Source organism: Desmodus rotundus, chromosome 3 (assembly GCF_022682495.2).
Source record: "Desmodus rotundus isolate HL8 chromosome 3, HLdesRot8A.1, whole genome shotgun sequence".
Taxonomy (NCBI): Eukaryota; Metazoa; Chordata; class Mammalia; order Chiroptera; family Phyllostomidae; genus Desmodus; species Desmodus rotundus.
Window position 1 is genome coordinate 188579658 of NC_071389.1, and position 20581 is coordinate 188600238.

Consider the following 20581-nt stretch of genomic DNA (forward strand, 5'->3'; position numbering starts at 1 on the left):
GCCATTGTGCACCACGGGCAACTTGCATGCATTTAACAGTTTACCTCGTTTTTGGTGGAAATGAAAAATGAAGGAATAAATTAAAGAAAAACACAACGTGGATTTTTCCCCTCTTCCCGAGGCGACCGTGGAGGAACAAAGGGCCAGTGTTTCCCCAATCAGCGATCAGCCTGATCAAATTCCAATGGCTTTTATGTGGACAGTTGCCCAGACAGGGTTGGGCAGTGTGTTGGGGCTCAGACCGCTGACCCCAGAATACTTGGGGCCGCCCTCTAGGGCAGGGGCCAGCAAACCGCAGCCGGGGGGCCATATCCGGCCCATCCCCTATTTCTGTGAATGGTTGAAAAAAATCAAAAATCAATGGAAAATATTATTTCCTGACCTGTGGAACTTATACAGAATTCAGGTTTCAGTATCCATCAGTGAAGTGCTGGCACACAGCCACGCCCATTCACTTCTGTTTTGTCTGTGTGGCCAAGTTCAGCAGTGCCGACAGAGACCGCATGGCGCAAAGCCGAAACATCCTCCGACCCTTTGTGGAAGAAGTTTGCCGACCCTGCTCCAGGTGGTAAAGGAGGGGAGAGAAAACGCAGCTTCAGGTGTCCCGGAACTGATGACTTATTGTCAGGGTTTCCATGTGGCTCAGAGTGGCAAGTCTAAGGACAACTGTATGAGGAGGAGTGGGTTCACTTGGAGACCTTCCAGAAGTAATTGGCTGCTTGCGGAGATGGCTTTTCCTAATGTTTGGACCTTAGGTTGTGCTGCTTGGCTACGCGGTCGGAGAATCCCGAGCCCGGATTGAGGTCAGGCACCTTCTCATCAGCTCGCTTGATGGCTGGGGAACAGAGAAGTCCCTGCCTCCTCTCCCGAGGGCAGGGGGAATGATTTTTGTCGTGAATTATGGGCAAATCTAGTGTATGATCTTCAGTAGCTTCAGAAATTTATAACAAACACTATTTTTTTTTTGCCGCCAACCGGTGGTGTCCTGCATATGAGTAGTAACTCATTTAATCTTTACAGGCAACCCAGGGAGCCAGGTCCTTTTCACATCCCTGTTTTACAGATGAAGAAAGATACAGAAGGGTTAGGTGTCTTGCCTAAGGTCTCACAGCTGGTGAGTGGTAGAGCCAGAATCCAAACCCAAGCTGTCTGCTGCAGAGAGTGGCCTGCTCTCCACTCTGCTGCCATGCTCTACAGGGTGAAATGTTTAGACTTGTGAGCTGATCTGCTTTTCTTGTTCACTCATGTCCCTATTGTGTCCTTGCACAGGGAAATTGCCTCCTCTGTGGGAAGAAAGCACTTGCTCATTCATTCATTTATCCCTGCCTCCTCCCTCCCTCCAGCAAGTAATTATCAAGCAGGTGACTGTGAGTACAAAGCGAGGGTGTCTGAGAACGAGAAGAATGAAAGAAAGAAAGGATGCTTTTCCATTTAAGAATAGTTCTCAGTGTCCATAGCCCTGCTGCGTTTTTGAGAAGTTCACTTCATTCTGCTCTTTTATTAATTGTAGGTGCCACCTGTCTGTCTAGAACCATAAGCCTTTATCCTTCGTGCCTGGAGCTGATATTCTCATTAAAAATAACCTAATTTCCAAGAGGCCTTGGGGAGGCCGGGCCCCGGACTTATCCAGTGGGAAGAGCCTGCCTGGGCGGGGGGCCTGCACGGTTCTTGGGACCAGATGCCTTGGGGACCAGGAATAAGAGGTCGTAACTGATCGTTGTTGAGGGAGAGGCCTGTGGAATTTTAGAAGTATCACTGAGTCTGGTGTCGGTACAGCTCACTGTCTTGGAACAGCCTTTACAGTGTCTTTGGTGAGCGGTTTCCTTTCAGTGTCTTTGATGCCTTGTCTTTTCTTCTTAAAATTTGCTGGGAAGAATTTTACCCTTATTTCTGTCCTTCTGGGTGTGGAGATGCCTGAATTTGGGGGAGGTAGAATGGCCCCGATGCCATTAGATGAGGTATAGCTTTGCGAGAATCTGTCTTTATCTGTCTTGCTTCCCCCCTGTTTCTTCTTCCCTCCTCTGTGTCTTTTTCTTTGTCAGACAGCAAACATGTGTTGCTCATTTCTGATGAGCCTTCACTTTCTTTCCTCAGTCATGCGGAGGAACCCCTTCGGCGTGGACATCTGTTGCCGGAAGGGGTCTCGAAGCCCCCTGCAGGAACTCTACAACCCGACCCAGGTAAGCCCTGGAAACTTCCTTGATGTCTTCATGCATCGATTTGGGAAGGGGCGAAGGGGGATGACAGGGATGAGAAACTCCAAAGTTCTGTTTTGGGGGGATTTGAAACTTTTGTGCACGGCCTGGCGTTTTACTTTCAGTGGTTGCTTTCTGGGTCACCCTTCTCTGTATAATGGCTCTGACATTCTAGCGACGGGTGGTGCTGGAGTGAGTTTTCAGACCTGCCCAGGTTTTGAGCCCCTGAGATCCACACAGGTGCCACTAATGGGACTCTGATGTCACAGAGCTGGTGGGCTGTGTGGTCTCCCCCTGCCAGGCCCATAGAAGGCTCATAGGGGGTGACCTCAATTATTAAAGCCCAATAATGCTCCAAGAGTTGCACCTCACTGTGCCATTTTGGCAAGACACCCTTGTATGTGGGGACGTTTTGCTAAGTGAGTGTCACGGTATAAAGTGAACTTGATTATGAAGGGTTTCTCTGAGCAAAAATAAGCTCCATCTGCAGAAGAGTGTCCTCTGTGGAGATCCAGGATTAAAGGGAGTCCCAGTAGACTTGATGTGTGTGGGTCTGGACATGGAGACTTCCAAGGTCCTTTTGCGGGAACATTAATTAGCACTTGACACCGAGAACTGGTGAGTGAACAATTAGTAGCCCATCCAATGACCTTTGATCTCGGTTAGGAAAAAAAATTTACTGCTTTGACCATAGTCTCTGAGCTTTATTTTATATCACATTGTTAACTTAGTATTTCTGTTGACCACATTGCTTGGTGGAGGAAAATATTGCTTGTCCTTGAAGATGCTGAATTTCCAGAAGTCTTGCGAAGGGGTGAGCTTGAGATCCCACATTTCTTCCCTGTCTCTCACCTGCACTTCCTTCTGGAGGAACCGACTCCTGAGTTTGGTCATCACAGGTGGTCTTACCAGGTTCACTCAGTCCTCTGTCGGCCCCTCACTCCCCTTTGGAGTTCTGGTGTGACTGGGCCAAATTAGCTAGGTAATGGCGAACTCCAAGGCTCCCTTTCCTGGGCTCTCCGTTGACTCAGCAGGGAACTTGATACTTGCGTTTTGTTTGGTTGCCCAACTAATTTGATTGTGACAAGCAAGTCTCCCCATCCATTTGCACACTGTCCTTAGGAAGAGCAGAGCCAGCTTCGGCAAAGGACAGGATTTCTGGGTGGCCATGTGGAAAATGAACCCACGCTCCTGAGATGCAAACCATTCCCATCTTTTTGTTGACAGCCCCTGCTCCCAGATCATTTCCCACTTCCAAACAGAACTGCCAGAGCACTGCCGCTTTCTTGAGGAAATTTTATGGGCAGCAAATGGTATCACGGGAAGACACTATTTCTGAAGCAGACGCCCCTCTGGAGAGAAAGTCCAGGGGCCCTGTCTGTGCTGGTCTCTGTTGTACCCCCAACCCTAACGCAGGGCCTGGCTTATGGCGGGTACCCCTGAATATCTGTGGTGGAAAAAGGAAAGTCCCGGTTCGGATTCCTGCGCCAGCTCCCACTGGCGGTGCAGCCTTGCCCGCATGATGAGTCGCCTTTCAGGGCCGGTTTTCCCATCACTCCGGAATGTTGGGAGGACACACTCTGATGCGTCAGAGGCTGTGTAAGTATGATTCGTCATCATCATGGTCGTGAGAACGGATTCAGTATTGGAAGACTTGACTTTAGAGTCAGACCACGCTGAAGGAATGATTTCTTCATTTATTAGCTATGTGAATGTGGGCAACATACCTAACCCCTCTGAGGTTGCTTCCCTTCGTTGACAACACGGTGCTAAAAATACCTGCCTTGCAGGGTTGTGTGAGAAGGTGTACCTTCCTCGGTGCTTCTTGCAGGGTTCGTTCATTCCCAGATTCATTCACTCCTTCACTCCTTCATTTGCTGCTACCTGTATCTACTGTGAGCAGCTCAGTGTAGGCACTGAGCACAGATGGGTGAGCAGGACGTGTGTGGTTAGCCTTCTACGTCTGGTTCCTCCTGCTCTCCGAGAATTGACATGAGTGATTGACTGGCGAGTAAACCAATGAGAGGAGAGAGAACCTTCCTGCATAGAGGTCATCTCTTACTTCTGGAGTGTTCTGAGTGTCATGTGGGTGAGATGCTCATTTAGCGGCAGTAGCCTAGGACCTGGGAGGGAAGACAGGGCTGGAGAGGCAGCTCTGGGAGCCATTGTCAAGGGCGTAGGTGGGTGAGTCACTGCCCCCCGTCAAGAATGCCGTGGGCAAGCTGTCTGGCCCCTTCTATGGCAACCAGGATAAGTCCCTGCAGGAAGATCTCCCTGTTTCCTGGGGATGTTGCCCTGGGATGTTTTTTCTTAGGCTATTTCCTCTACAAGCTGCAATTATGTTCCATTCCCATGTAAGTCCAGTCCGTGACCCTTCTTGGAGAAGCTGTCTTGGTGATCCTTTGGGCTGCCGGGGGGCTGGGTGTGGTGCTAAGGGGAGAGAAGGGAGTGGGTATTCCTGCTGAGTTTAGCTAGGTTTTGAGTCCACAAGGCACTTGAAACTTTGTACCTGATCAGGCTTGGTTGAGGGTTCTCATGTTCTTCTATTGGCCAAGCTGTGGAAGCCGCTAAGCCTGAACTGGTGTCATCCCAGAGACAGATGACAACCCCTGTACTTGCTAGAAACCAAACTGCTCCTGGAGATGCCACATCCCCTGCTGAAGCTGACTGGTGGTTTGGGTTTGATATATGATGGTGAAAACAGGAATAGTCTGTTTCAGACGGTGAGAAACCAACGCGGCCTCATCACCGTGTTCTGATGCTACAGGCCAGAGGCTTGTCCAGATGCTTATCTAGATGCTTATGAACATCTCATCAAGTGTGGATAATAAGCCCCAAGCTAGGTATTACACCCTCATGTTATGCGTGGGAGAACCGAAGCCAAGAAGGTCATACAACTTGCCCAAGGTCACATAGCTAGTAAGAAGCAGAGTAAAGATTCAAACCCAGAACAAATTACAAATCTGTTTATCTCTATGCTGTATTCACTGTCACCAGCAAAGTTCTCTTGGTAGGAATTACCCCTTCCGCCCTCAAAAAAAAAAAAAATCATACTCAGATTTTTGTTGGACAAAGGCTCAAAACCTCCCTTGGGAAACTTGGCTATAATATGATTTAGTGTCCAAGGTTTCTTAGTTTAGACCCTTGTAAATGTCTAACCATTAAACAACAATCGGTTAAAAAAAGTTTGTTGCTGATATTCTTAGAAAAACTGCACTCTGATGTCTTATAATTTTCCTGGTTCTCTGCTGTCTCCCTGGCCCCAAAATAAAACGTAATTGCTGATCAGATCAGCTGGCGTCCAGTCACTGAAAGTTCAGGAGTTTCCAACTGCATATTTGTGGGCCGAACACATCTGTGGGCCGCCCTGGCTCAGCTCAGACTCTTGGGGCAGAGCTCCGATGTCAGCCATTAATAGGGCATAATTACCCCTAAATGCCAGCGAGGGTGAGACAGCTTGTCCTTCTGCCTCGCCCACCTCCTTGTCCTCTCGTGGGTTCCCTGAAATCTTCACAGCATCCCTCATGTGGTTCAGCCCTGCCCTGCCTAGTGCTTTCTTTAGCATTTATACTTGCTCTGTGATTACCATGTTCTGAGAAGACAGATGCACAGCTCAGGGGCTGACCAGGAATTCGTAAGCACTGAGCCAGGAGGCCTGTACTAGGTTCACTAGGCTGCAGGCGTTCCTAGGAGTCTCTGAGGGCCAGTCAAATGTTTTATTATAAAATAATAAAACAGGGCCTTTATTGGTTCATTCTTCAATGTGCTAAAGTGAATTTACTTCTCCATAAGATAGACCCCAGGGGGTAGGTTGGAGAGAAGGAAAGAGAAAGATAGAGGCAGAGAGAGAGAGAGAGAGAGAAGGAAGGGAAGGGGGAATGGTGCTACTATTCATTGAATGTATACTACATATCTGTGACTATTCCAGGTGTTTTTCACACATGGCTCATGGAAGATTCACAGCAACCCTAAAAGGAAGGTATCCAATTATATCCAATGCTATTTTTCAGATAAGTTAACTGAGGCTCAGAAGGGCTGAGTTATTTGCTAGGATCACACAGCTCCTAAGAGGTAAGGCTGGGTCCATTGGAGCTGGCGGCATTGTGGGAAAGCGAGAGCTGACCAGTTCATCTTTCCTGGGTGGGAAAACGCTTCTGTGAGGCTCTCTTTCCCAGTGACTAAGCTGAGGCCTGGTATGTGCTCAGGATAGTTGCAAAATTCCCAAAGCCAGAGCCAAGGCTCCTGAAATGGTATGGAATGCATAGTAGTTTCCCAACAAACAATTGAAGATTGGTTTTTGCATATTGAACCTGGTATTTAGAGGGGCCATTGTCTCCTGGCTGGAGCCACGCTGAGCAGGAGTCCTTGCAAATCTCTGCTGTGGAGCAGCACAAGTTGGTGAAATTTGGAAGTTGAGGTCATTGACTCAATTGAATGCTTTAAATCGATAAAAGCTTTTATGTCTAAGGAGGGGCAGGGAACTCTCCTGGTCCCAACCTAAATAATTTTCTTAGCACTGCTTGCCAAAACGTGTTTCTCCTACAGGCATTTATAGAATAAACAGAAGAAAAAGACAAGGGGAAGAGAGGCACTTCAGTAACAGCATGTGTAAGTGCTGGGTGAGAGGCTTTTAGCAAAGTTATGGGAGAATCAGGAGTAAGTAACCCTATGAGGTGCAGGGCACAGTGGGGGGGGGCTTTCCAGAGGAGGTGGCGTTTGAGCCAGGCCTTTGAAGACACATCAGACTTCACCTGACAGACAAGAGGGAACAGCATCACAGAGGGAAGGAACAGCAGGGACAAGGACCACGGGGTGAGGGGTGGGCGGGACAGACAGCCTGTGGCACATTTAGAGAATGGCAAGGAGTTTGTGGCTGGAGTTGGGCAAAGCTGGTGGGAGATGAGACAGGAAAGAAGAGTTGGTAACAGGTGGATGAGGCTTGTCCACTTGTCCATTTGTCCACTGCTTAGTCTTCTTTATCCTCTGTCAGGGTTGGAGGTCCCAAGCAGCCCACAGGAGATGGCATGCCATTTATGAGCCAGCTTCTGCTTCAGACTCAGCTTCTTGTTAACCGTGGGGCTTCTCTAGGCAGGTCATGACCCCTCGTCTCCGCAGAGTCCTCATCAATAAAACAAAGGGTGTGGACTAGGGTTCTCAACCCCAGCTGCAATTAGGACCATTCAGGGGGCCTTGAACAAACGTCAGTGTCCAGGCCTTCCCTCTGAGATCCTGATTTTATTGGTTGGTCTGGGATAGAGCCAGGACATCAGTAGTTTTCAAAGTTGCCTTGGTGGTTCCGATGGGCAGCAGCAGAGTTCCGGAACACTGGATTGGAGGGTAGGAAAGGGCCCCTCCTAGTCTAAAACAACTTTGACTCTCTGCTTCTCACATAACCCACTGCATGAACAGCAGCTCAAAGCATGTGCCCTGAGGTTGCTTGTGATCTTTTCTACTTTCTCCCTCTGGAGCCCCATGTCAGTTTTGGGCACGCTGCCTCGTCCATGGGGATGGAGATCACATTCCCTTGCGTGCTTCCTGGGAAGGTGTGTGGGTCAGCACCCTGGGCGCTAGAGGCTTGGTCAGTATATTGTGGGCAAACCCGAGAAGAGAGCCCCAGGGAGAGGACTGGGAGGAACTCGTATAAGGACCCTCGAGCCACTCTGCTCACGGCCCTGTAGGAAGGAACACCCAGACTTATTTATTGCTGCGTGTCTGGTGGGTGCTTCTGAAGGAGCCGTGAAAAGGGAAGAAAGGGCTCTCTGCCTTTAGAATTGTTGTTTGGGAAGCATGATGCTGAATGGTTGTATCCACTGGGGGAGGCAGGAAAGAGCAGGCATTGTCCAGCCCCTACTTTGGTTAATTAATCCCTTCATTACCAACCACCTGGTAAATGACGAGTCTGTCTAATTATCTTGCTTTGACCCAACAGCTGTCTACCAGCCGAAGAGGGATTAATTGATTTACTTGTGGACTGGCTCCTTATGCAAAGATACTGCTTACTGTCAGCCTAGCAGAACGGCAGCTGGCTGGCAAAGATGAAATATTACATTAACTCGATCTCACACACAGCACTTGGGGAAATGCTTCATTATTAATTGCAAATTACAATAGACGAGCGAAGCCCATTGCAAAAACCAGAGACAGTGAGCGGCCTCATTCACCGTGGCTAGTGGCTCCGTTATTCTTGAACTGGGGAAGGTGCCCTGGTCGGATTTCCAGTCAAGCCAGGACAGATGGGGACTCTACATTCAGACACGATTTGGGTCAGAGGAGAGGGTCGGATGCTTGAAGGAAATGGGGGATCCCAGCCCTGGTGTGTACAGCCCCGGCGTATAACCTGTCCCAAGCCTTGGTTTCCATATCTGTAAAATAGGAGTGAGATACCAGTCTTGCGGGTTCGTGAGATTCTACATCATGTCTAAAGAGCACCTAGGGCAATGCCAAGGGTAGAGTTGGTGTCGATTAGTAGCTATTAATGAGCTGAGTTGAGTTTGGTAACCTGGGACTCAAGGGGTCTGGGCCAGGCTGGGCCCCTGTATTGCATGCTCAGACACTTTGTAGATGCACACTTGGGATTCCTCAGAATAATAATAAGATGGATGATTTCCTCTTGCCTGGAAGCTACTAGCTAGTCATCGTGAGCACTTCCTAAAAATGTGGATTTATGTTTTCTGTCTGGTAGACTGTTATTAGTAAGCCGGATGCGTCGATTTATAAGGCCAGGAGTACCTCTCTGTGGTGTGCGCACATTCGTGCACTCAGCCCACATCCTGGAGGACGGGCAGATACAGCCGTTAAGTTTTAAAGCCTCCTGCGGTTGTGTTTGTCACACCCCAGCGCCTAGCTAAGTGCCCGCGTTATGGTGGTTCAGTAAGACCCGGTTCTGGGCCGTGTTCATGTGCTGTCGTCGATCTCGCGGATGGATCTGCGTTCATTCGGGCTGTCTGTGTAGGCAGCAGCCCTGTTTCAGGAATGTGGATTTCGCCCAAAGCATTCAAATCTGGAGAGTAAGCTCAGTGCCCCAGTGGGGTCTTTCTGTGTCAGTCTGTGTGAATATAACGTAGAGAAGGGCATGCGAGTGACAGAACGACCTGGGTCATTTCCAAAGGGTAACACAGCTGTAAAATCTGTCGTTTTCGGAAGTTATTTCCTAAATTACCCTCAATTATAAGAGGCCTCTACATAATTTGATTTTTTTTTTTGTAAATTACACAACTGAAGGAGCTTCTCAGCCATTTGGGTTTAACCTTGGCGGCACGGATAGAGCTGAGAAAGCCCTGGCTTGTTCGCAGTTCTCCGGGAGAGCCCTGGTGGAGGGTGGGCGTCAGCACAAGCCATCCCTTCCTGCCTCCCATCCCCCGTGCCTTCGCCAGGCCGGTCTAGTGGGGAGAAGGGTTTTTCCTCTGCCTTTACCACTAATTACTGTGAAATCTGGGACAGTGAGCTGAACCTTTCCTAGGACTGGAAACCTTGTTTGTGAAGGAGAAATAAAATACCAACTCTTCAGTTATTAAGGATTAAATTAGAAAATGTATAGAAAGTTCCAGGCACATGGTGAGCTACTCAGTGAATTCTGATTTTTGTATTCATTCAGACGAAACCTCCTTCTGGAAGCTCTCCCTGCTTCCCCCTCACCCCCCACCTCAGGTTAAATGTCCTTCTGGAATGGTGCTGCCTACTCACAATATAATGTGACACAGGTAATTTGACATTTTTTTACCAGCCATTTTTTAAAAAGGAAAAAAAACAGGTAAAATTTATTTTAATATGTTTTATTTAACCTGGTATATCTAAAGTATGATCATTTCTACATGTAAACAAGAATTATTAAGATACTTTACTGGCTGTCATACTAAGTCTTTGAATTCTTCTGTGTATTTGACACAGCACATTCCGCTTCACCCTGGCTATGTGTCACATGCTTAGCAGCCCCAAGTGGCCGGTGACTGCATATTGGACCATGCGGGTCTGTAAGATGCCCCCTCCTCTCCGCCCTGTGCTCATGTCTCCCTTGTTTGTGACACTTACTTCACGCCTTTGACATGGTTTTACTAGGCTTTGGGCCCCTGAGGGCAGGTCTGAGTCGCAGTCACCTTGGGGCCCCTGAAAACCATCTTTCCCGAAGTGTAAGTGCAAATACCACGGAAGGGCTGCCACTCGGAGAGGTGCTGTTAGACTTTGTAAGAGTCTTCCTGGAGACTAGCACGGGACAGGTGTGGGCAGGTGGGAGAGACTAGTGCAGGGGGTTGGCTGCTTGGAGGCACTGGGGAAAGAGAGTCACAGGACCGGGAAAGGAATTCGGGGGTGAGGGTGGGGCTACTTGAGCCAGACTCCCGCCCCCAACACTTAGCCCCAATTTGCCCGTGTTTCTTCATTTCCTCCCTCTTCTCTCCCTTCTTCTTCCTCTTTCCATAATGGCATGTGGCGCAAGTAGGAACTCACTAAATACGTGTTGAGGGAAATGGAACTGAAATTGCCTTTACTCCCTCTTTCCCTCCCTCACTTTTTGCAGACCTGCCGTATTCGTTTCCAGGGCTGGGGTAACAAAGCGCCGCAGGCTGGGGGCTTAAACAAGAGAAGGTTGTTCTCTCAGTCTGGAGGCTGGAAGTCCGAGATCAAGGTGTGGGCAGGGCTGTTTCCTTCTGATGGCCGTGAGGAAGAACGTGTTGCATCCATCCTCTCTCCCAGCTTCTGGAGCTTTCCTGGCAGTCGTTTGAGTTCCTTGGCTTGTGGATGCATCACCTTGGTATCTGCCTTTGTGTTCACACAGCATTCTCCCTGTATGGGTCTGTGTCAATCTCTCCCCTTCCTTGTAAGGACACCAGTCGTATGGGATCAGAGAGGCCCACCCTACTCCTGTAGGACCTCATTTCAGCTAATGACATCCGCAATGGTCCTCTCCTCAAATGAGGCCCCATTTCAAGGAACTGGGGCCAGGACCTCAACATGTGAGTTGGAGGTGGAGAGCAGAATGCAGCTCATAACACCTGCTGTGAGCCTAGCACTGTGCTAGATGCTGGGGCTCTTAAGAAGAAGTCCTTACCCTCTGTTAGTTCATACTCTGAAATGAACAGCGCAGGGCCAGTAGACAGAGCATTACAAAACGATGGCTGTGTGAGCTCAGGGCACAATGCTGGAGGGGCGTAGGGATGGGCCATTTACCTAGACTCAGCATGTGCATGTGGGAGTGTGTGCACGCGTGGGAGTGTGTGTGCACACGCGTGTGTGTGCTTGTGTGCATCTAGCCTTCGTTGCTCCGATTGAGCAAAGGCACAGGGGAGATGGTGCACAGCAGAACCGCGGGCTGCACACCCACATACACCGTCAGACATGGGCAGCGGGAGAGGATGGCTGTCTGTCAAGGGATGAAGCACTGTCCCTGGGGACTACTCATCATGTCCCTCTGGTTAGGACAGGCAGGTCAAAGATGCACGAAAAGGGAGTTCCTCTGTAGCTCCAGAATTCTGGAAAGGTCGGCAGCTCCAGAGTCCCAGCCGATCTTCTGCTGTATCTGCATGACCACGCCGGGAGACGCCGCCAGGCTGGCCTTGCCCCAGCCCTGGCAGGAAGCTGGCTGTTCTGGAACATGCCACAGGGGCGGGCGCCCAGACAGACTCTAGACTCTGGTGCTGCCTAAAACAGCCTGCTGTGATGTTTCCTCCTCTTTGTCCTAAGTCAGGGGTTTAGGGTCACAAACTGGCAGTCGTTTTGAATACTGGAGAGACCTCTCTGGCCATCTGTTTCGTCTCCAGCGTGTTCCCTGCAGGATATCCACAGATATAACGACGTTCTTCCAGAGCAGAAGTTGGCTTTTGGTGGCTGGGCAAGCCCAGTGTTTGTCTGGACCCAGGCCTCACATCCCATCCCAGTGTTTGGGGAGAAGTTCTGAGACGGCGGGGAATGTCTGAGGCTATACCACCTAGAAGTGGTCAGAACGTGGGGCCTGGGACCAGCCCTCAGAGGCTAGAATCCCAGAGCCATCACCTGCCAGCTGTGGGACTCGGAAAAATGTTTTACCTTGTCCATACCTCAGTTTCCTCAGCTGTAAAATGAGGATAATACTAGCACTTACCTCGGAGGGTTCTGGTGAGGCTTACCTGAATCCAGACACGTGAGGTGCTTAGAGAGATGTCCAGCACTGAATGAGGCCAACATAAGTGTTTCTGCGGTTATTAGCATTCAGGCACAAAGGCTAGAAAGGAGCCAGTGATCCCTGAGGACAGACGAGCGAGTTGAAATTCAAATCACTTAGAACACACAGCTCCCTAGTGCTGGATCATCTTCTACCTGTTAAAGTGGAACATCATCCTTTAGAGCAGGGGGTCTCTGCTTTGGCTGCACTTTAGAATTAAAAAAAAAAAAAGAAATTAAAAAAACCCCAGGGCTCAGGCCACACCTTCAGCCTCCTGAATCAGCATTTCTGTGGCACCAACGCTTCTCAAAAGCTTCTGGTGGGTTCCAGTGTGCAGCCAAGTTTGAGAACCACTGCTCTAGGATTTATAACTCAGATAGGTCGGGGGGTCGGCAGCCTTGGCACTGCCTGGGAACTTGTTAGAAATGCAGAGCCTGAGACCTCACCCCAGTCTACCGGATGCAAACCTGCATTTTAACAGGGTCACAGGTGGTCTGCACCAGCCTTACCTGGAGAGGACTCCTGGGGGAACAGCCTGCCCTCCAGGGGCTGCTAGGAGAAGCAGCTGCCCTGTGCATTAGGTAACAGAGGACAGGTGGCGGAGTTGGGAGATGGGGAAGCCAGTGGGTGGGATGCAGGGACAGGGATATGAGTGTTGGGATGTGTGCCTACCCCTGCTGTGTACCAGCAACTTCTCTCTGCTTCCCGACTTCTCCACCAGTCCCAGAAACTCCTTCAAATCAGGAATGACATTGCTCAGGCCAGAGACCAAGCCTGAAATGGGGGAGTAGCAGGAGGTACTTCTGGGGGTTTAGGCGTTGGGAGGCTGTTTTCAGACGTTGTATTTTTGAGCTCTTCCCTGCCCAGGTAGGCACCGTGACCATCTGTAATTTTCTCCTCAGTTCCTCCTCGGCCTTGTTAGGAGGTGCTCCATGGAGACCACAGTGGATGGTCATCCTTCATCCAATGGCCGGAGCTCCAACTAAGAACCAGTGTTCAAACAGGAGTCAGGATGATTTTGGTCTCTTTGCTATTAACAGGAAGCACAGAGCCAGTGGAAGCAAGCCTCAAACAGGTAGCTGGGAAAGGCCAGGGCAGGGGCTTCCCACATTGGGAAGGGTTGGCCACGCCCATAGGAAGCTCCATTAGGTGCCTTTTGGCTCAGTATTGCTTTCGTAGCCTTGCCCAGACTGCCAGCGGTAGCTGGTAGGAGGAATTAATTATAGGAAAGGGTTAACTCACTCCCCACATCCACTTATCACTAAGGGTAAGGGATGAAATAAACTGCCACTAAGCCCTTGGTTTTTGCAGGTGGAACATTCTAGGTTCCACTTTGCAAGAGCAACCTGGAAGTGCATTTATAAGGAAGAACCGGTGGTCTCTGCAGAGGCACATTGGAATCAGGACGCCATCCCTCAGCTAGTCAGTGAGTCCAGGCATCACTCAGCCCAGACGCTTCGTAATTCTGTAATTGCCATTCCCGAAGGAACCTTTATTCCAGGACTGACGGAGTCACTTGAAAATTTCATCGCATTTTGTAGGGAAATTGCATGCTGGAGTGACATTTGGAAATTAGGAGGCTGTCTTGGAACATGTCCCTCGAAGTTATTCTGTCGCCACATGGATTGGCTCACAAGCGGAACCCCCGCTCTTCCCACTCGCTGCACCAGGTCTCCCAGCCACAGGATGGTTGGTCTCAGGGTGGAATCTCAGCCTCGCTCTCAGTAGCGTTTCCTTCATTTTACAGGATAAGTCGACTTGAGTCTAAAAAGGAATGTGACTTTTATAAGGAATTGGCAGATACTAGGGGAGTTCACAAGCAGCTGACATCCAATTATTCACGGTCATGGGGGAAAGGAATTGAATGAGAAACAGAAATCCACAGATAATTTTCAAGCCTCATGGTAATCAATAGCCTTCTCTTCCAACATGCCTTTAACCAGCGCCAAGAAATAAGGCCAAGTCATCCTTCTCTTCAAAACTGAGGTCCTGAGATATCAGTACGCAGGACTAATTTCCCAAACCCTATTGTAATGGGAAGCATCTAGAAGAACTGAAATTCCTCAAAAAAAATTTTTTAATTAATTCTCGGAGTCATTTTTCTTGAGCAAGTGGCAAAACTTATGAACTTATTCTGTTGGCTGGTTTGCTCATTTCTTACCAGTGAATAGCATATAACATTGTGGTTTTTCTCTTTGCTAAAAAGAAAATGATAACTGGGATTCAGGCCTCGATAATCTTGAAATAAGAACCAGGAGGTAGAAGAATGGGAGTTGATAGCAATTGATAATTGAGTCTCCTTCCCTAGTAATGTGGTATAACTCAGTCAGAGGGGAAGAAGTGGTAAGTAGCTTGTTAAGATAAGGCCTTGCCAAAAACAGCCCCTGGCAAATTGCTGCCATTCCTTATCCGATTAGTGCACAAGGTACAGTCTTTCTTGAGCTTGAGGAACCCTGCTTGTCTTTATCAGTTCAGTTGTTCAAATTTCACTCACTGAATAGCAGCGTCCAAACCCAGGGCCCACGTGGGAAGGTGGTGGTGTCTCTGATCACCAGCTTTACACTGTGGGATCCTGGGAAATCCTACAGACCTCGGCTGTCAGTTTGAGGGGCACCTTAATCCAGGCCAAGGAAAAGGATCTGTTTGGGGAATAAAAGCCAAGCTAGCCTCAAAGCTGCTAAACCCAGATAAGGGAACCAGAGCAGGCATCTGTTCTTCCTCTCTGGTGCTGCCCTTGACTTTACCCTTGACTCAGGGTCATTCAAAACCCAAGGCCTACAGTTACTTGCTTACTTGCCTCCTAAACTATGATAGGCATCTTTGCCTCTTTCCAAAAACATCCACATCCTAATCCCCAGAACCTGTATGTCACCTTATATGGCAAAGAGGACTTTGCAGATATAATTAAGGATTTTAATATGGGAAGGTTAACCAAGATTATCTGGGCAGGTCCAGGATAATCACAAGGGGTCGCAGTCAGTGCCCTTGATGAGATGGGATGACAGACGGAAGCAGAGGTCAGGGTGATATGAGGGTGGGGCCATGAGCCAAGGAATGCAAGTGGCCTCCAGAGCTGGGAGAGGCACAGATAGGGTTTCTCCCTCAGGGCCCCCAGAAGGAATTCCCAGCCTTGACTCTAGCACCTGTGACCTCCAGACTTGTAAGAGAATACGTTTTTGTCTTAAGCCACTGACTTTACGATAACTTGTTACAGCAGCAATAGGAAGCTAATACTGGAGCTCCCATATCCACGGCCTGAGGGCGGCCTGGGAAAGAGCTGTGTCTGTGCCTCAGGAGAGAAGAATGTAGCAGTAGTGTGACAAGTGGGAAGGCTGATGATGCTGGTGGTGATACTGCCTTTGACAGAGTTTGTTCCGAGCAGAAAGTGAGGTCCCCTGAAAATGCCTAACAAATCCAACTCGTGAGGCAGCCACCCGGGTGACCGAGGCATGGGCTCAATGTAGCTCACGCCCCTCCAGGGACGAGGCTGAGACAGTAGAGCCCAAATCCTTATATTTGTAAACATCTCACTGGCAACTCTACTCATCACCTGAAGTTTTATCTCAGTTTGGTGGACGGGTTCCTAAAGGCGGGAGATGCTCCCACTGTGTTTAGTCAGTCCATTATTTTAAAAAAAACAAACAAAAAGACTGAATACATGTTTGGAGTTAATAGTGTTGCATGTGTTAAAATTTTCCTTCACAATCACGTAATGCTTCCAATGTTCTTAAAGTACCTTCACATAGGCTAGCGTTGTTGAAACTCCCAATTCTGGGGGGGTCCGCAGGACAGGTGTTACCTCCTGTTACCGATGCAAAGAGAAGGAAGCTCGAGACGCCACGTCGTTCTCCAAAGGCAAACTCTTCATAGATGACCGAGACCAGGCCAATTCTGCAAGTCTAACAGACTAGAGGAACAGAGCATTCTGGGTAAGAACAGACAGCCCGCCTGGCTGAGTGACCGTCAATAAGTTACTTACCCTGTCTGTGCCTCAGTTTTCTCATCTCTCAGTGGAGGAATAATCATGGTACCTACCTTACAGTTTTGTGTGAAAGCTAAATGAAGATAAAGCAGTAACATGTGTGGAACAGCACCAGGCACATAGGGGGGTGGGTAGTTGTACATCAGCAGCAGCCACAATAACCGTAGCCAGGGTCAGTGGGCTCCTAGTTCCGTGCTCCCTCAGGATTGCCCACAGGCTAAGAACCAAAGCACCCCAAAGCCCCTTTGTCCTGCTGGAATATTCTATAAAGTGCTAAACTTAGTGGGTGCCTTACGCTCCAGACCAGAGGTCCACAAGTGCTTCCTAGGCTTCCCTGCAACTCCTCAGCTCAGTTGCAGTAGTGTGAAAGCAGCCAGAGTCCATGCGTAAGTGAGGGGACATGGCTGGATTTGGTCCACAGGGGACCCCTGCTTTAGACACAGCTGAGAGCCAGAAGCCCCAAGTTCAAGTTGTAGCTTCACCATACTTCAACGGTATTTTTAAGTAAGTCCTGAAGGCTCCTGGGACTCCGATCCTTCACCTCTAAAAATGGGCATAACAGCGCCTCCTCAAGAGATGATGAGACCCCTTTGCAAACTCTGGGGTGCTGTGCCGAAAGCGGTTATCGGTGTTTTGTTGCTGATGTGCAGTCGTGGCCGGGGCTGCCTGTTACAGACAAAACGGCGCACGTGCACTTGGTGTAAGATGCTGGGTGCCGGCCCACCTGCAGGGCCATCAGCAGTTGCATTCCGAAATCAGGAAAGGGTTCTTTCATTTCAATTATGTTCATCTTGTTTTGGGATATGAGAAAAGCATCGGCCTCTGAAAGCTCCCCTTGCCTGCCATGAGAAGTTTATCAAGCAACAATGCCTATGTGTTAGCCCGGATCGAGCTCCGTTCCGGAAAACGCCACTGAGCGCAATGGCCATGGTGGATGGGGGTTCCGAGAAACACAGTGTGCCCTCCCCATGTCTCAGGCCGAGAATTGAAACCTGGAGCCTCTCTGGGGGAAGACGGGTGGTAAAGGGATTGCCCAGCTGAGTCACGGACTGGCGGTGAGCAAAAGCATCGTGCTGAGCAATTACGCATCTCATTAAGACGCACTCAGTGTTGGCCTTGGCCCCGGGGGGATTGTCAGAGCGATTACGTGCAAGCCTCCGTTTTGAGATTTGACAAGGGGTCAGTGCATAATTGACAGGTGAAGAAAAAGAAGGGACATGGTTTGAAACAATAGGTATTAAATAGTTGTTGCAGCAAGGAGGACAGGGACATCAGGAGGCAGACACCCCGACCACTCAAGACTGTGTGTGGTCTCAGAATCACATACAGGCCACGTGGACAGTGCATGCGGTGCCCTCGATAGGCCTTCAGAGCATCGAAGCGGTTTCTTCTGTAGGAAGTCACACGTATGATGCTGGGGACACGTTTGTCTAATGAATAAATGATGGGTGCCTGCTGCATGTTTGTCAAATGAGTGAATGAAGGAGGGAGGAGATGAATGAACAAGTTTTATCCGTCAATCATGCATGTAAAATGAAGATTATCATAGAACGGCTGGTATTTCCATTGTATGGCTGCTGTGAGAATTAAATGGAAAAATGAACCCGACACCCTCCACACAGTGCCCGACACGAGCAGACACTCGTCTAGCTAGCAGCGTTATTTTGTTTTCCTCAGGTGTGTTGGTCAGCGTGGGCTGCCATAACAAGACACCACAGACAGACTGGGTGGCTCAAACAGTAGGCATTTATTTTCTAAGGTCTGGAGGTTGGAAGTCCAAGTTCAAGGTGCGAGCAGATTTGCTATCTGGTGAGGCCTTTCTTTGTGGCGTACAGACAGCCACCTTCTAGCTGGGCCCTGGCATGGCACCTCTTCTCTGTGTAAGGATCGGGGGTGGGGGGAGACGGAGAAGGGAGAGAGGGGGGAAGAGAGGAAGAGAGAGAGATCTGATGTCTCTTCTTCTAAGGACACCCAGTCCTATTAGATCAGGGCCCCACTCATATAATCTCATATTAAACCAGTTTTTTGATTGATTTGAGGGAGAGAGAGAGAAAAAGTAACATCGATTTGTTATTCTGCTTATTGATGCATTCATTGGTTGATTCTTATATTGCCCCAACCAGGAATTGAACCCACAACCATGGTATATCAGGACAAGGCTCTAACCAAAGGAGCTACGCAGCCAGGGTCCGTATGACCTCATTTAAACTTAATTACCTCCTTAAAGGTCCTGTCTCCAAATACAGCCCTGTGTGGGGGTGGGGCTTCAACATGTGAGTTTGGGGAGGACACAATTCCGTTGGTAATACTGATACAAAATCAAACTTTCAAAGAAAACTAATGAAAGAATAACTTTGCAGTTATTAGGCCCAACCTCTTCACTTTGAAACCACTGAACTGATCTTTTCCTGGGACAAGAAATTGGAGTGTTCTGAAAAAGCGGACAGACCTCCAAGGACAGATGTATCCTTCCTGGCGGGGGGGGGGGGGGGGGGGGGGTCCCTGGGCCCGTGCTTCCCAAACACCCCAGAGGCCATCCTTTTACTCTTCGCTGTGAGAGGCACAGGCGGCTCATGAATGCTTGCTTTTTTCTTAAAAAAAAAATCCCCCAAACTGTCTGTCGACCAGCCTCCATAAACCAGATTTCTCGGGAGTGAAAGAAAGTCAGCCGCATGAACCTACGTGAGCACTTCTGGATATCATTTCTTCTCCTGCCTTTTCCATCTCAAATCTGCCTGGAAGACAGTTACAGCTCATTAGTGTGAGCCCTGCTAATTTAGAACACGGAACATTTCCTGCAGGTTTACCACGAAGCAGGAATTTGCGAAGCAAATTAATAGTGTGAACATAATGAGGAGAGATGAGCCCTGTGGAGCCGGCAGGTACCCGGAGAGGATCCTGTCCCTTCTCTCGGTGGGTTGTTTCTTTTCTAATGAAAGAATGGAGGCCCGGCGAGTATGTGTGGCCCTTCCAAGCTCACACAGTGGGACTGTTTACCCTTCACGAGGACACCAGCCTAATTCACGGAGTCTTGTTTGTTTGTGAAAGACACAGGCGCTTTATTAGCTGTGGGTTCCTTTTACTGTGAGGACTACAAGTATTAAATGTGCATTTAAAAAAATATTCTGCATTTCAGGTTTTCCACTAATTATGACTGGCTTTCTCCCAAGTTAGTGTGAGCTATTTTGGTGAGGTTTTATAGTTATTTAATAATAAAAAACTTCATAAAACCTTCTGTACAATTCACCCTAACCAATGCTTGCTCGTACAATGATGTCACCAACAACTTCTGTTTAAAAGACCAGAACTTTTGTGTATTCATGTTAACCTTGAAAGCGGCATTCACCGAAGCCCTGAGAAACAAGGAGAAGTGTGATAGTTTATAGGACTGGGGCAGAGCGAGGGAAGTAATGCACGTGAAAGAGTTCAGTACCTTTGGGAAACGTATACAAATGTGTTGCTTTTCTTAATTGCCATCCCTGGCTTGGGCAGCCCCCCAGGAGTGGTCAAAATATATTGGTGGATGCCAATGCAGCATTTCCTGGGACACTCCTCAGGCAATGGGCTATTTTTCCGTGTGATTTAAAGAAGATGCAATGCCTATTTATTAATTTAAATCAAACCGTAACTGCCCCAAGGACTGGAATGTTCTCATCAGCAGATCAGCACTTTCCCTCTGGAGTCAGGCCTGTTAGAACACCAAACGTCAATCAATAGATTATTTCGCGAGCCCAGGTTCAGAGCATCAGCGAGGTGGACAAAATGACAAAGTATTCCTTAGCCTTGGGACCTGAGTAATTCTCTGCCATAGCCACAGCCAAGAGGACTGGAACTCTCCAAGTATTGGGGACGAGGCTTCTTATTCTCTCCTTTCTCCAACCCAGGATTATGGAAGATTTAGGCTTCTTGTCAAAGTGTCTTCTCTGCGTAAAGTCAGTTCTGCACTTGGTAGGGTGACGACGATGATGTTGATGATGCAGCAGTGTGGCCGCATTAGCAGTAGTCGTAGCTGTTAACATTCCTTACACACTTCCTCTGTACCAGGCACTCTTCTGATGCTTTGCCCACATTATTTCAATCATCACAGTCCTATAGGGTAGTAACTCTGTTTGACGGATGATGATGCCAAGGCTCAGAGACGTTGGTAACTTGCCTTAGGTCACACAGCTGGCAGGTAATCACAGCAGGAGATAGCCCCCAGCCATCTCCTGTCCTTACCCCCTTCACTGCTGCCAGCACAGTCTCCAACCGCCAAGACTCTTAAGTCCCCGG

At 48.9% G+C, this 20581-nt stretch overlaps 1 protein-coding gene across 2 annotated transcripts in view; it reads left to right on the top strand.

Annotated features, from left to right (window-relative positions):
• CHST11 (carbohydrate sulfotransferase 11) overlaps positions 1-20581 on the top strand; it is a 234083-nt gene that overhangs the window by 117076 nt on the left and 96426 nt on the right. For both annotated transcript variants that reach the window (XM_024579366.4, XM_024579367.4), the window contains exon 2: positions 2095-2180. In XM_024579366.4, coding sequence (XP_024435134.1) covers positions 2095-2180 — 86 coding nt within the window. The remainder of the gene's footprint in view (positions 1-2094; positions 2181-20581) is intronic.